At 42.7% G+C, this 15,679-nt stretch overlaps 1 protein-coding gene across 3 annotated transcripts in view; it reads right to left on the bottom strand.

Annotated features, from left to right (window-relative positions):
- FBXL20 (F-box and leucine rich repeat protein 20) overlaps nt 1–10,688 on the bottom strand; it is a 105,256-nt gene extending 94,568 nt beyond the window's left edge. For 2 of the 3 annotated variants that reach the window (XM_047706825.1, XM_047706824.1), the window contains exon 1: nt 9,463–9,773. Coding sequence is in view for 2 of the 3 variants with exons in the window: in XM_047706824.1 (XP_047562780.1) it covers nt 9,463–9,504 (42 nt within the window). In the remaining variant the exon portion in view is untranslated. Of the gene's footprint in view, nt 1–9,462; nt 9,774–10,275 lie in introns of those variants that run through there. The other variant, XM_047706823.1, reaches the window with a different exon arrangement.
- Nucleotides 10,689–15,679: the final 4,991 nt, after the last annotated feature.

Below are 15,679 nucleotides of genomic sequence, written 5' to 3'. Positions count from 1 at the left end.
ACATCCTAAGAAACTGAATCACAGCACACTAAACTCCAGGATATTATACAATCATTATATCCATTCCTCACTCCTCTGGCAAAGATGTTCGTTTGGACAGACATACACCAGCTTTTTCTTTCTCTAAGCGTCTACCTCTACTTCTATCAGAATTCAGCGCAAGAACAACCAGGATTCCAAAGTAGAATATGGGTTAAGATCACACAGGATGTTTTGTCTTTACTAGCAGTTGTAAGCAAAGAAATGTAAGAACACTGGCAATAAAACTGAGTATCTAATCTCTAATCTGCAGAAAGTTAGGGGACTTGTTTATAGAGAATCACAGAATTTCTATGATAGAAAGAACTTACAGTTGCAGCAATGGAGGTCCACAAAAGACATACAGATACCAGTACACACACATGTTATTACATACATATCATTACATATACATATAATGTATATTTATAAAATACATGGATGTGAGTACTTATTTCATAGTTCAGAATTGTATTATTTCCATTTGTAAATCCTTAAGAAATCCTTAAGAAATCACCTTAACACTTTCATCCTCTTTTTACTCAAATTAATTTCAAAATTAGAACATTAAAATGTATAAATGATCTGGTTCAAAAAATAAGATGACAAAGAATGATTTAAAAACAAAACAAAAATAACATGACAAAAAAAGGATAATATTCTAAGAGAACTCTGGAAAACTTTGTGGCTAACATTTACAGTTAACATTAAATTGTTAAGTTGCAGGCAACTCCCCACCCACCCTCTTTGAAAGAGGAGAAAAGAAAAAGAAAAACATAACAAAACTGGCTCTTTGTTGGTAAACTGTAATTCAGTATATACAGAGTTGGCAATGACCTTCCCCTGGGCCTAAACTGTCAACCAAGAGTGCCATATGCATAAGAATAGGCACTCTATATTTAAAAACCTGCCCTAATCTAGATAATTTACTATTTTCTTTTTGCCTGTCTTCCCTGCCACAGAAATCACCTCATTCTGCAGATCGTAAAGCAAACTCGAAGCACCCAGAGTACCTATACCTATCGCTTCTCGGCCTTTTGGCTAAGATCAAGTGCAGAGTACCTATACCTAGGGTTTCTTACTGTTACAAATTAGAAGTAAAACTGAAAATGCTTTTCCATTTTTTACTTTAAAACAATTTATGAAACTATATCTGCCTGCATCCTCTAGTTGATCAGGAAGCACACTAACCAACAAATACCATAATAGCTGGCATATCTAATTATATAAAATTGGGCAGGTATTTGATTTATTGCTTACCTTCACCCCCATGTTGTTAGATATGATTTCTGTCTTAGCAAGTAATGCATAAGATCAATTTGCTACTTGCTTTCACAGTATTCAATTTCCTTTTTAGTTTTTACTAGAAATTCCTGGGACATAATTCAAGGACAAAAATGGAAGAAGGGACGCCTGGGTGGCTCAGTGGATTAAGCGGCTGCCTTCGGTTCAGGTCATTATCCCGGGGTCCTGGGATCAAGCCCTACATCAGGATCCCTGTTCAGTGGGGACCCTCCTTCTCCCTCTCACCCCTCCTCATGCTCTCTCCCTCTCATTCTCTCTCTGTGTCTCCCAAATAAATAAAATCTTTTTTAAAAAAATGGAAGAAATTGCCAATATATATTTCATGATTGACTAAACTCTTGTCTACCATGATTTATTTGGTGACTTTAACCTCACAGCAACTTAAGAGACTGAGCAAAAATGACTTAAATTACATTTCTACCTGATTACCACCATCAGATATGAGGCTTATTAAATTCAAGAGAATATCATAAAGTCAAATTGGAGGAAAAATGATTAGGGAATAGAGGCTACTTAACCTATTGCTATAACTCACACGTCTGCTATATAGTTATTAGATTATGTGCTGAAAATAACTATGCAGCAAAGCCATTCTTTTAAAAGAAAGTCTTCAAAAGCTAATGCAGATATATTTTGGATTTATTTACACCTGAATACATACCTTCATTTTTAAAAGTTATATAATTAAACAAGATGAATCAAGCACAAATACCATGGCACAGTTCAATACCACCACCTAATGTTAGTTGCTATTAAGTTAAAATCTTTTATCAAATGGGTCCAAATGTGCTAAGACATAAAACTGTAAAACCAAGTTGTATGCCTGCATTTTTCTGAGTCAATCTTTGGGTAAGGGTCTGATCTAAGCATCCACCAAGTCTGGAAGACCAAGTAGGAAAACAGTATAAAGACAACTATGCACAAGCAGCTAAATTTGGTCAGTTTAAGGGCATTCTTTCTTCTTCCTCCCTCCCTTGGATTTTCCTGGTGTAATGGAATATTTTATTTTGAACATCTAAAAATACCCTTCAAAAACCACAGTACTAGTTAGATTACTAAAAATTTTAATTCAGTTCCCAATGTGTCACAGGTTGGGAAACTAATCTAAGGGCTGGGTATGGAATCCCTGGCCTGTAACAAAAGTACTTAATAATTTGCAAGAAAAATGAGACCAAGATTTGAAGAGAGACACTTGGGAGATAAAAACAGGAGGATTTTATAAATTAAGATTAAAAAGTGACATCGACACTAACAGCTAAAACTGACAAATGACCTAAAACATAAGAATATAAAAATTTGAAAGTGTAAATACTTCTGGAACATTTCTTTCTTTTTTTTTTTTAAAGATTTTATTTATTTATTTGACAGAGAGAAATCACAAGTAAGCAGAGAGGCAGGCAGAGAGAGAGGAGGAAGCAGGCTCCCTGCTGAGCAGAAAGCCCGATGCGGAGTTCGAACCCAGGACCTGGGATCATGACCTGAGCCGAAGGCAGCGGCTTAACCCACTGAGCCACCCAGGCGCCCCACTTCTGGAACATTTCTAATACTGATTCAATGATTGAAAATCTTCCATGCAGAAATAGATTACATCTAAAAAATAAGAATGTATGACTTAAATATTAAGAACATACTTTGTAAAGTTTTTGCCAAGTTAAAAATTTTTAAATGACAATGGAAAACATAATTTTCAATGTGTAATGACTTATCTTACATAGACAGTAGAAACATACATACATTGATTTTAAAATAATGAAGTACTACAGTAAGTACATGATAACAACATACCAAACTTTAAAAGGTAAAAAGGAGGGACACCAGTCAGTTAGTTAAGAGACTGCCTTAGGCTCAGGCCATGATCCCAGGGGCCTGGGGTATAGAACCCCACACTGTAGCTGAGCCACACATCAAGTTCCCTGCTCAGCAGGAAGCCTGCCCCTCCCTCTCCCTCTACTGCTGCCTCTGCTTCTTCGTGCTCTCTCTCTCTCAAAAAAAAAAAAATAAAGGGGCGCCTGGGTGGCTCAGTGGGTTAAGCCGCTGCCTTCGGCTCAGGTCATGATCTCGGGGTCCTGGGATCGAGCCCCGCATCAGGCTCTCTGCTCAGCGGGGAGCCTGCTTCCTCCTCTCTCTCTACCTGCCTCTCTGCCTGCTTGTGATCTCTCTCTGTCAAATAAATAAATAAAATCTTAAAAAAAAAAAATAATAAATAAATAAATAAAATAAAATCTTAAAAAAACAACAAAACAAGGGGCGCCTGGGTGGCTCGGTGGCTTGAAGCCTCTGCCTTCGGCTCAGGTCGTGATCCCAGGGTTCTGGGATAGAGCCCCACATTGGGCTCTCTGCTCAGCTGGGAGCCTGCTTCCTCCTCTCTCTCTCTCTGCCTGCCTCTCTGCCTACTTGTGATCTCTGTCTGTCAAATAAATAAATTAAAAAATCTTAAAAACAACAACAACAACAAAACAAGGTAAAAAGGACCCATAATTACACAATAAACATTAATAACACTATTTAAAAAAACACAATATCCGAATAGGCCCAAAATGCCTAGACCTCTAATCTGGTCCTTGTATAATAATAGATAACTGCTTTCAAACTAATCTCTAAAGTGTTAAAAATAAAATCCCTTACTTTTACTAGTACACTTTCCCATTGCAAGGCTTTTCAAACATAATGAAGCAAATGGCTGTCACCCACTGAAAAATGTACAACATTTTCCACGTGAACTAATTAGGAAAAGATGGTCATTTACTATGCAGAATGTTCCTATTTATTTGACACAGAGAGGGAGAAAGAGAGAGACAGTGAGAGCGGGAACACAAGCAGTTGGAGTGGGAGAGGGAGAAGTAGGCTCCCTCCTCTGCGGGGCTGGATTCCAGGACCCTGGGATCATGACCTGAGCCAAAGGCAGATGCTTAACAAATGAGCCACCCAGGAGCCCCCAGAATGTTCTTTAGAAGATAAAACCTTATGGGAGAAAAAAGGTAATTACTGCAGCCTTAGCAGTACTGTGCAACTCTGCCTATAAACTTTAACAATATTGGAGTGGCTGTTTTAGGAGAAACGGCCAAGGAAATGTGGTCCTCCAATTTTATTTTAAAAATTACAGATTCACAGGATTCTGAAATAAAAGAAACCACAACAACTGATTCTAACTTCTTTGTTTTTCAAAGGAGGGAAATGAACAGACTGGAGAAATAAAAAGAAATGACCGAAGTTATAGTTAATTGGTGGCAAAAATTAAGATTAACATCCAGTTCTTTCAACCCCCAATACAGTGTATTCTTTCTGCCATACCAGATTTTATGATTTTTCTTGTTTTAGACAAACTGTCTTGATAAAATGAAGCAGGCAAATAAGTAGTACAATTTAATCTTACAGGCTATAATTTTATACATTTATCAAGGCAGCAGTGAGGTATAATGAAAAAACAGTAATGAACAGGGATTCAAAGTATCCCAATTGGAACTTATTTCCTAACTGTATGAATTGTAACATTTCCAGGCACTGATTAAACTGTCAATAGTATCTGTGATGTTGGTTAATGTTTTCATAATAGGTAACTAGACTTTTTAATGAACCCAAAAGGATAGAAATTTTACTCCGACAGTACTGTCATCTTCTGATGGAGGTACTAAGACAACGATGAAATGGAGAGGCTTTACTAAAATATCTAAACTTAAGATTCGAGGGCTAGCTTAGATATTTATACCTGTCTGTAACTAATCTGAGTGTTAAGGTAACACACATAAGGGCATCTGGGTGGCTCAGCTGGTTAAGCATCCAACACTTTTTTTTTTCTTTAAGATTTTATTTATTTGTCAGAGAGAGAGAGAGAGCGCGCGCGCAGAGGCAGGCAGAGGTGAAGAGAGAAGCAGGGAAGAGGAGCAAGGAGCCCGATAGGGGACTCGATCCTAGCACCCTGGGTTCATGACCTGAGCCGGGCGGCAGCGGCTTAACCGAATGACCCACCCAGGCGTCCCAGCAACACTTTTTTTTTTTTAATATTTTATTTATTTAGGGGCACCTGGGTGGCTCAGTGGGTTAAGCCTCTGCCTTCGGCTGGGGTAATGATCCCAGGACCCTGGAATCAAGCCCCACATGGCGGGGGGGCGGGGGGGGGGGGGAATCCCTGCTCAGCAGGGAGCCTGCTTCCCCTCCCCACTCTCTGCCTGCTTTAGATCTCTGTCAAAAAAAAAAACAACAACAAAAAAAAAACCCTTAAAAAATTTTTATTTATTTATTTGTCAGAGAGAGAGAGAGAGCAAGAGAACACAAGCAGGGGGGATGCCAGGCAGAAGGAGAAGCAGGATCCCCCGTTGAACAAGGAGCCTGATGTGGGACACGATCCCAAGACCTCAGGATCAAGGCCTGAACAGAAGGCAGACCTTCAGGCAGACCTTAATGGACTGCGCCACCCAGGCATCCCAGCATCCAATTATTGATTTTAGCTCAGATCATGATCTCAGGGTTGTGAGATCAGCCCCCCAAGTCAAGCTCCACACTGGGCATGGTGTCTGCTCTTGCTTAAGATTCTCTCTCTCAGGGGCGCCTGGGTGGCTCAGTGGGTTAAGGCCTCAGTGTTTGGCTCGGGTCATGATCCTGGGGTCCTGGGATCTGCCTGTATTGGGCTCTCTGCTGGGCAGGGAGCCTGCTTCCTCCTCTCTCTCTGCCTGCCTCTCTGCCTACTTGTGATCTCTGTCTGTCAAATAAATAAGTAGAATCTTTAAAAAAAAAAAAAATTCTCTCGCTTTCCCCTCTGCCCCTCCCCCCTAAAATTTTTTTAAAAAGGTAACATACATTATAGTACTTCAAATGAAAGACAACTTCATTCTTGATAGCAAAGACAAAATAAAATATACTGGATGAAGAAATGTAGCAAAGTAATTGTCCACACATTTTATGGGTATTTATGCTATGTTATGCTAAAAACAGAGCAGAATGACAGAGAGCAGGTTGGAATCTTGGCTCCCCCATTTACTAGCTGTGCAACTTGAGCACTTCTTAGGCCCCAGCTTTCCTCAACGGTAAAACAGAATTGTGAGAATTAGAAGTAACTGAGGTAAAACATCTATCTCAGGGAGTGACATGCAGGATTCAATTAAGTTTGAAAGGAAATTATCAATATTTGCCACAAAACAATGTATACTATAAGTAATGTAATAAAAAGTATTTAGATGAAGAATTTCAACTGAGAGACACATTAGTCAGCACTATGTTAGCTTATAAGAGTTACTTTTGTGGAAAGTTAATGCTAAACTAATATAGCAAAGAACAATAAATTTTCACATCTCTGTATCTCTTTAGCTCTTTTACCCAGCTATCGTCTACTCTGGCTATTCTACAGGATGCTACATATCTGACTCCATATCTGGAGTATTCTACTCCCTTTATTTTCACTTAAAATTTTTTTTCTACAGCTCCAGCCCTGAGCATGAGATTTAAAGTGTGTGGCCTGCATTACAACATCCAAAAGCATAATGCACATAATATTCCTTCTAAGATTTTTTTTTTAAGATTTTATTTATTTATTTGACAGAGAGAGATCACAAGTAGACGGAGAGGCAGACAGAGAGAGAGAGAGAGGGAAGCAGGCTTCTTGCTGAGCAGAGAGTCCGATGCGGGACTCGATCCCAGGACCCTGAGATCATGACCTGAGCCGAAGGCAGCGGCTTAACCCACTGAGCCACCCAGGCGCCCCTTCCTTCTAAGATTTTAATGAATCAATCTTCTACCCAGAAAAAAAGGTGACCAAGAAAAAGAAAACAGTAATCTTTCACTTTCTGTATTAACCATAATTTGAAATGAGTTATTATTTGCTACAAAAATGTCCTCCCCTCAAAAAAAATTCTCAGGGATCAGCTATACTTACAATCATAAAACTATCGGTCCTTTAAAGACCATTCTGTAATTTTGAGAATTAAAAAAGTAACCTGAGGGCTCCTAGGTGGCCCAGTCATTAAGTGTCTGCCTTCAGCTCAGGTCATGATCCCAGAGTTCTGGGATCAAGCCCCACATCAAGCCCCACATCCGGCTCCTTGCTCCCTGGGAAGCCTGCTTCTCCCTCTCCTACTCTACCTGCTTGTATTCCCTTTCTCGTTGTCTCTTTCTCTCTGTCAAATAAACTAATAAAAACCTTTAAAAAAGAAAACAAGGTAACTTGATGTAAATGTTTTAGATATGAAAAGACTGCCTTGTCTACATGTCTTATCCATTGAAACTAAATATTTAAAATGTTTTCAATGAATTAGCAGTAAGTTTACTACTTCATGAGAGACCTAACAGCTTGTTTTACTACTTGTAAATTGGACCCCTTCTTATCATAATAAAAGACTAAAATATTTATAAACCAAAAACTAATCATGAATACTGTAGAAGGAGGGTTTATTTAATCCCCTCTTATTCTTTATCTTATCAGACACCTTTAGAAAGCTTCCATTGGTTTAGTTCAAGGTAAGGACATATACTTAACAAGGCAATCAATTTTATTATGATAGTACCACCACTACAGGTAAACTACAAATTAAAATATAAGGTAATTATACAAAAATAGGATTCAGCAATTTAATTTTAAAACACATACTACAAAAGAACTCCTTCCAACAATAACTCAGTCTAAAAGAAAATAGCAAAATGCACACTGCAACAGCAAAAGGCTATCCCCCACTCTGATCTTCAGTATCTGGGTTTCTCTTTCAAGATTCCTGTTAACTGCTAAAAGTCCACTCAATAATTTTAATGATGGTCTGGACTTTTACCATACAGTAATACTACGTACAAAACCACCCTAAATTAAGCTTATTGGATCTCTCTACTTCAAGGCAACCTAAAGTTCTGTTCAAGTAAACACCAAATTGTATCTACTATATTTTCTTCCTATGATTAAATTAAATACAAAAACTCTAAAGAAGCCAATTTCTTCATTTTTCTCCACTCCTCACCTCCAACAGTAACATTGTAGCACTCTGAATTTAAACTTCTCCCCAACACTTTCCACCCAGATCTTCGTGAATAAATCAAAATAGTTTCCCCATAAGCATAAAAAGAAACCAAGGAACAAACTAAACTGAAGACACTTAAGTAACAGTTTCACACCCAGCACCTAGTGGGCAAGTTTCCTTAAACTTTTTTGTCTCAGGGTCTTACAATTTCATCCTTCAAATGGAAATGAAGAAAAACACCAAGTGAGATGTACACTGAGCTATGAGTGATCCCAGATCAGTCTGATTCTCTGCCAGAAAGGGCTAGATAACATTTACTCTTCCAGTTGTAGAAGTTTCTTTCCCTTATCCCCTCAGTAAACACTACTGAAATTCACCCGCAGTTAGAATACCTCACTTCCCAAAGGAATCACTTCCTTAACACGGTAACTACTCACTGAAGACGCTTTCAGGTGTTTTCCTATTTCCTCATTCATTCCTCCATTCCATTAGCTTTATATAAACCCTTCTCGCCAAAGGAGAAAAAGTTCTTAAAGAACGGATTTTCTGAAGTCTCTCCAATCTTCGTCCCAACCTCAAAGACCGTACACATCTAAGAGGTCCCAGAAACAATGAGCTACAAAAGTACAGACTAAACGGGAAAGAAGAGGAAGTATCAGAACAATACCCAAACCAAACACCGCAACGAAAACTCGTGGTCGTCTCTATCATCCCTGTCTACCACCCCCCACTTCTCCAGTTTAACCAAGGTCTCTGAAACTCTGAGAAATGGCCCTCTGGCCCGTAATTTCCATCTCGCTTCGCGAAGAAGGTGGCAGAAAGAAAAGAAGCCAGCTCCGGTTGATCGGAGCCGTGATGCTTTTTCTGCCGGGTGGAGGGAGGCAAGCCAAGGGTTGTGTAAAGAATGGAAAGCTGAGTGATACTGGGGGGAGGGGGGAATTAGGGCGCCAGAGCTAATCCCTAGCCGGGGCCCGCTCGTGGAAAAGGCTGGAGGTGACCAGCCCGGAGGACTAGAAAAGCTGGGCTGCACCCGGCTTTCGGGTCGCGAAAAAGGGGGAAGAAGTCTGGCAACCCCAGCGGTCGGTGGGTGACGGCGCCAGGCAAGGGAGGAGGCTCCGTGCGGAGCGAAATTTTCGGGGCACAAGAGCGGGAATCGCCTTGCTCACTCCGCCCCAAACCCTCACCACCACCACCAGGCTCACACCTCAAACCTGCTCTTGGTCACTCCGTTCACGTCCCTCCTCATGGGGCCGGCGGGTGCGGCCGGGGCCGGGCGCTGCGGCGTGCGGAGTGCAAAGACTGGGGCCCCGGACAGGCCCCGGAGTTCCGGGACCGGGAAGAGGTAGAGGAGCGGCGGGCAGGGGCCGTCCGCGGGGAGGGGAAACCTATCGGCTCCGGCGGGGCCTCCTCCACCTCCCGCAGAGCCGGCGGCGGCGACGACTGCTCGTCGCTAGCTCTTCTCTCTCCTCAGCCTCAACTTCAACCCAAAACAAAAACACTCCCCACCTGCCAGCAACGCCGCTCCTCATTGGGCAGAGCCGCCCGGGCCCTGGAACGGCGTGGGGAGGGGAGGAGGAGGAGCGCGCGGCGGCGGCGGCGGCGCGGGACCACCCCTCCCCCACTCCCGGGCGCAGTCCGCGACTGTCCGCCCGGGAGCAGCCGGAGCGCGGCGGCGGCGGCGGCGCGAACCCGCTCTTGCCTCCGAGCCACGCAAGCCCACCGCGAGAAGGAGAGGAAGGGAAGTGCCTATCTGTCTGTGTGTATTTGTGTATGGGAGGGGCTGTGGGGAGGGTGTGAGTACGCGCGTGCTCGCGAGTGAGGAAAGCAGGACAACTGCACATAGTACTGGAGCCCATCTAATCCCCTTCGCCGGCAGACAGCACGCACCCACCCAGCAAGCACTTGAGCTTTCTGTCAAGTCCTCCCAGCCCCCTAAGTCTTGTCGCTTCTTCCCCGGTAGCCTGTGCAGCCACATATGTCCTTCCCGGCCACCCAACTCCCTTTCCCTATCACTCACTGTCGCCTTGAACCCAAAGTGCAGCAGGCGGTCCCTGCTCGGAGCCATTTTCCTCCGCTTTCTGGTTGTCTCTAGATTGAGGCAGTGCTGCTGCTGCCGCCGCCGCCGTCGTTGCTGTCGATGCCGCCGCCTCCCCCGCCCCCGTGGATTGCATTACCGGGTGTTGCAGGGAGGCCTGGGGGGCCGCCGCAGGGCGTGGGTCTCCCTGTGCATGGATCAGGAGGACGGGGGCGGGGGTAACTGCGCTACCCTCTGCTCCAGGAATATACAGCGGGACTGCACCTCGCGCCTTGGGGTCAGGGGGTGCAGCGCAGGAGCTTGGCGACCACTCCTTTTAGCTGGGGGAGGGACGCGCTTTGGTGGTGGGGGGGCCAGATGAGGCTGAAGTGCCTTTGGCTTCCCCCGCCCCTCCGCCACCAGACTGCCGCTGGCGCCCAATGGGCTCTAGTGCCTTCCCATCCTCCAATCAGGGCTCTGGTTGGTGAGAACCTGATCCTGACGTCACTTTGGCGGGAGAAACAAGCGTGTCTTAACGAGTAGGCGGGGGCGCTTGGCCAGTGGAAATTACGACATTCGTCTGACTCCTAGGCTCCTTCCATAAAAGCTAGTTTGTGTCATCATATTATTATACTTTAGCAACGTCAGCCCTTGAGGTCTTGAAATTTATGATCGAATTTCCATGGATTAAGGAATAAGTTTACCCTCTTTTAGAGCGACAAACTACAAAATCATGTACCAAAGATGAAGTATTAGAAACTGTATCATAAATTCCAGCAGTCCTGGCAGGATCATTGCCCCTGATTGTATTTCCAAAGTAAGTATGTTTGTCTTCATACCTCTTTTAATTCGATTTAGTGACTGCATTGTTATGAATCTGATTTAAGAGAGATTATTGGGGCACCTGGCTAGCCGGGTTGGTGGAGCCTACCACTCTCTATATGGGAGTTGTGGGTTCAAGCCCCCTTGGGTGTAGAGAGTAGTTAAAAATAAAATATGTGGGGGCGCCTGGGTGGTTCAGTGGGTTAAAGCCTCTCTCTTCGGCTCAGGTCATGATCTCGGGGTCCTGGGATCCAGCCCTGCATCGGGCTCTGTGCTCCGCAGGGAGCCTGCTTCCCTCTCTCTGCCTGCCTCTCTACCTACTTGTGATCTCTGTCTGTCAAATAAATAAATAAAATCTTTTTTTTTAAAAGTAAAATATGTGTAAAAGAGAGGAGCTTATTGAAGAGCAACTGTGCTGGAGATTTTTTTAAAAAACAGGCATATTCTGGGACACCTTGGTGGCTCTGTCCTTTAAGCATCCAACTCTTGATTTCCCCTCAGGTCAGGATCTTAAGGTGGTGAGATCCAGCCCCTTCTTAGGCTTGCAGCTAGGCGTGGAGTCTCCTTAAGATTCTCTCTCCCTTTGGGGCGCCTGAGTAGCTCAGTGGGTTAAAGCCTCTACCTTTCGCTCAGGTCATGATCCCAGGGTCCTGGGACCAAGCCCCTGCTCAGCGGGGAGCCTGCTTCTCCCCCCCTTTGTATCTGCCTACTTACGATCTCTGTCAAATAAATAAAAATCTTAAAAAAAAAAAAAAAAAGACTCCCTTTGACCCTCCCCATCCACCAGCTCCACCCCTGCTCCTGCTCTTTAAAAAAAAGTAAAAATTATAAAAATAAAATACAAAAGGGACGCCTGGGTGGCTCAGTTGGTTAAGCGGCTGCCTTCGGCTCAGGTCATGATCCCAGCGTCTTGGGATCGAGTCCCACATCCGGCTCCTTGCTCAGTGGGGAGCCTGCTTCTCCCTCTGCCTCTGCCTACCACTCTGTCTGCCTGTGCTCATGCTCTCTCTCTCTAACAAATAAATAAAATCTTTAAAAAATATACAAAAAATTAAAAAGGCATATTCAAACCGGAAGCTTTATTACCTAACTCTTCAAGCATTTTTTTAACTTTCTCATGTTTGTCCTAGAAAGGGCTTCTTAACCGAGGAACCTAGCTTCGAAAACTCTCAGGCCCACAAACCCAGGTCTAGATGTTATATGCTCTCCTGCCTGCTACTTTTAATGTTATTTCACTTCACTCAGATAAATACAGCTTTTTCAGTCCCAGCTGATCTAAGAACAATTTTCTCCCAATTATTGATGAATTTGGTGACTAAGTTTTGCATTAGATAATAAAACTGGCTCAAACCAGGAAAATCAAATGAAGAAAACTTTCACAGGTCTTTTTCCAGGTTTCAATTATCTTTTCCAGCTAACCTGAGTAATACTCAGGAAAGACTTACTTTCTGATTTAATTTTTTCTGATTGGTGGACTTTTAAAAAGCCAAATAGGGGCACCTAGGTGGCTCAGTAAGTTGTGTTGCTGACTCTTGATTGGTTTAGGTCATGATCTCAGGGTTGAGCCACCCGCCTAGTTCCCTGCTCAGCCAGGAGTCTGCTTGTCTCTCTCTCTGACCCTCCCCCAACTCCTCCTCTAAAAATAAACAAAATCCTTTAAAAAGCGAATGAAAATTACTCAAAGGTTAAAAGTTTACTACGAAGGCATCTTACTTTTTATCAAATAAGTTTATTTGCATGTAAATAAACAGGTTCTTTTGTAATGTTTTGGGGGGGAAAATCCCAGATTTTGTCTACTTTCAAAAAAATGAAAAACCCCAAAGTATTTACAGAACGGCCATACTCACAGAAAATCAAATTTGAAAGATTATTTTTTAGAAAAGACCCTCCCCAACTGCTCCTGATGTACATTTCTAAAACACAAAATAATAAAGCTCAGCTTTTACAGCTAAGCACGTTTCCCAACCTAGCTTCTGAGATGTTACGTACTTCCTACCCCTCAAAAACTAACTCAAGGGTAGAAATAAGGCGGTAGAGGAGTTGAAAAGGGGAGAAAAAAAAGAGAAAGAAAATGAGATTGCCCAGGGATTGTGAAAGTTCCCTATACTGTCCTCTGCTTTAAGTGACTAGACTGGATACTGTATGACTCACTGCCTCCCTTGAAAGGGTTGCTTCTGAGAATTCATGATATTGCTGCACTAAATTTTCACACCTAGGCCTTAAGGAAAAATCTTTCCAAGAGTCACTAACCTCAAGGCCAGTTTTGGCAATTATATCCTGCTTCAATTCTCCCCTGTTTATAAAATACGTTTTAAAACACATGGATCTTGAACCTGAAATCTTCATGTACATCAGAGCAGGTTTTGACCAAGAACCCCTAACATGAAGCCAAAAGACAGAAGAGGAATCAGGTCAAACTAAGAATACATTAGACACCAGCAGCAGCAGACAGGTAGAAGTTGACTTCATGTCCTTGCAGTCTTTTGAAACAGGAGAGTGAGGACACCTAGACAGGAGGGAGGTGTCCCAGGCTTGGTTTATTCTGCCTCTTCTCCTCCACCCTGTGGAGAAATGCAGTGCTCCCTGGTTCTCAGGCAGGGTGAAGCAGGTTAGCCCCGGCTCCCTGTTAAGCAAGTTCAGATGCTGGGTCAGTGTGTGGGGTGTGCCCATCGACAATTCAGGGGCTTATCCTTCATCCAGATCCTAACTCGGGATTCTTTGATCTGGGATGAAGACAGAAAGAGAGAAAAAGCTTCCCAGTTTACTCATTTTGGTATCTGTTGGCTCTGCTTGGGGAAGCTGAGCCCCTGATATGTAGTACATTCCCCATAAGATCTTCCCCACCCAGAACAAACTTAAAAACCACGTAACATTTTTTTTTTCCTCTGCAGAAACCAATGGGATAGGATTCAAAACTAGGTGAGAAACTTGTGAGAAATCCAACCTGGTTATATGTTTGAGAGGCTGCTACTGTATCAGCATCACAAGATAAAGCACTCTGGTATCACCTTGCCCATGTCCTCCTTAGTGTCACCCAAGACATTTGACTCTGATACGGTAACCGATAACTTTTCTTGCTCCACTTTGCACTGTTTCGTTTCCTACTTCTTATTACCTTGGGACACAAAAGTGGCAGAGTTGTTGAGAGCTGATGACCAGAAAAGGGAGAACACTAGAGGAAATCAGAGACAGTCAGGAAAGAACGCCAAAGCTGATTTTCCAACTCTATGCTAACTCCAACCTGCAGAAAGAGCTGAATATAGAAATCTTCTTCAATATCTGATGAAGTCACTCCATTTATCACACACACACACAAATGAATCACCTGTTTTTTTTTGTTTTGTTTTGTTTTGTTTTAAATCCAGAAGAGTTGTGCTGGGGACTGTGCCCCGTCCTGCTGATAACAGATCCTGAATGGAATCATCAGGAATGGCACAGTGCAGGTGTCAAAATCAAAGTAAGGCCGCAGAATTTTGAGAGGACCCTCCAAATACTGAGAACTTGTGTTGCACTCAAATGGTCTCCTGGATTTCTATATTTATGAGAAGGGCTTCTTATTGATGTCCCCCAGAATCCAGACTCAGACCTGTTCCTCCAAAAAGGTCCAATTGGGTTGCTACATAGTAGCAAGGGTGTATCTTCACGCCCACCTAGCATTCCAGGCCCCCATTACTTCAAGTGAGCTTGAAAATGTTTTAAGTGAACTATGGCTGCAAATTTTTTACTGTTTTATTTAAGGGAGCATACAGTGGAGTGACTGAAGTCTGGACTCCTCCTCCATGTGACGCAGAGAAACAAGGAGCCCAGCTCTCAGGAATGGCATCAGTTCTCCTACAAACAAAATGCTGGGATGTGGACTTTTGGCACACTGTGGAAATAGGAGAACTATTAATTCTGTAATGGTTTTCATGCCACTGGGTCAGGGAGGCTGTACATTAAACCTTACTGCATCTGAAAACATGTTTACTTCCCAAAAAGCCAGCCCAGCCTTTATTAAAGGACAAAAGAGACTATAAATCAGTACCTCCCCAGAGAGGTAACTCCTAATATTCCTATGATGTCTGAACCCTACGATAAACCTCCTAAAACAAAAATACCATTTTGGTTTTTCTATTTAACTCCAAAGGTGGACTCTGACTAATCTGTTTGGGCTTAATGCTACAGTACCAGCACAAGCTACAGGCTCTCTACCACCAAATAAGCCTTGCTCTTCCACCTCCCATTACTTTGAACCCTGAACCTTATAGAATTAGAAACACTGTATAAAGACAAACAGATAAAGGGTTAAAATATTACAAATAAATAGCTAAAATTATCTTCCCTCCCCCAATCACTCCTAAGAAACAGACACCAAACATTACTTAAGTGTCCAAAATGACCAAAGTCCTTCATTTGCCCATGCCTCAAATGGACAACTATCCAAACAAAGTGAACAACCTTCATGCAAATGCATCAAGGAATGTATTGCTTTTTCATTTGCTGCCCAGCCCTTCAAATACATGCACTAAAATGAGTTAAAACATGGCCTAAAAATGGAAAAAGGGAGAAAAAATATATATGAATATTTCCCACAAAACTGTTTCCC

This window comes from Lutra lutra, chromosome 16, assembly GCF_902655055.1.
Source record: "Lutra lutra chromosome 16, mLutLut1.2, whole genome shotgun sequence".
Lineage (NCBI taxonomy): Eukaryota > Metazoa > Chordata > Mammalia > Carnivora > Mustelidae > Lutra > Lutra lutra.
Note: the sequence above shows the minus strand (reverse complement) of the source record. Positions and strands in the feature narration are given on the sequence as shown.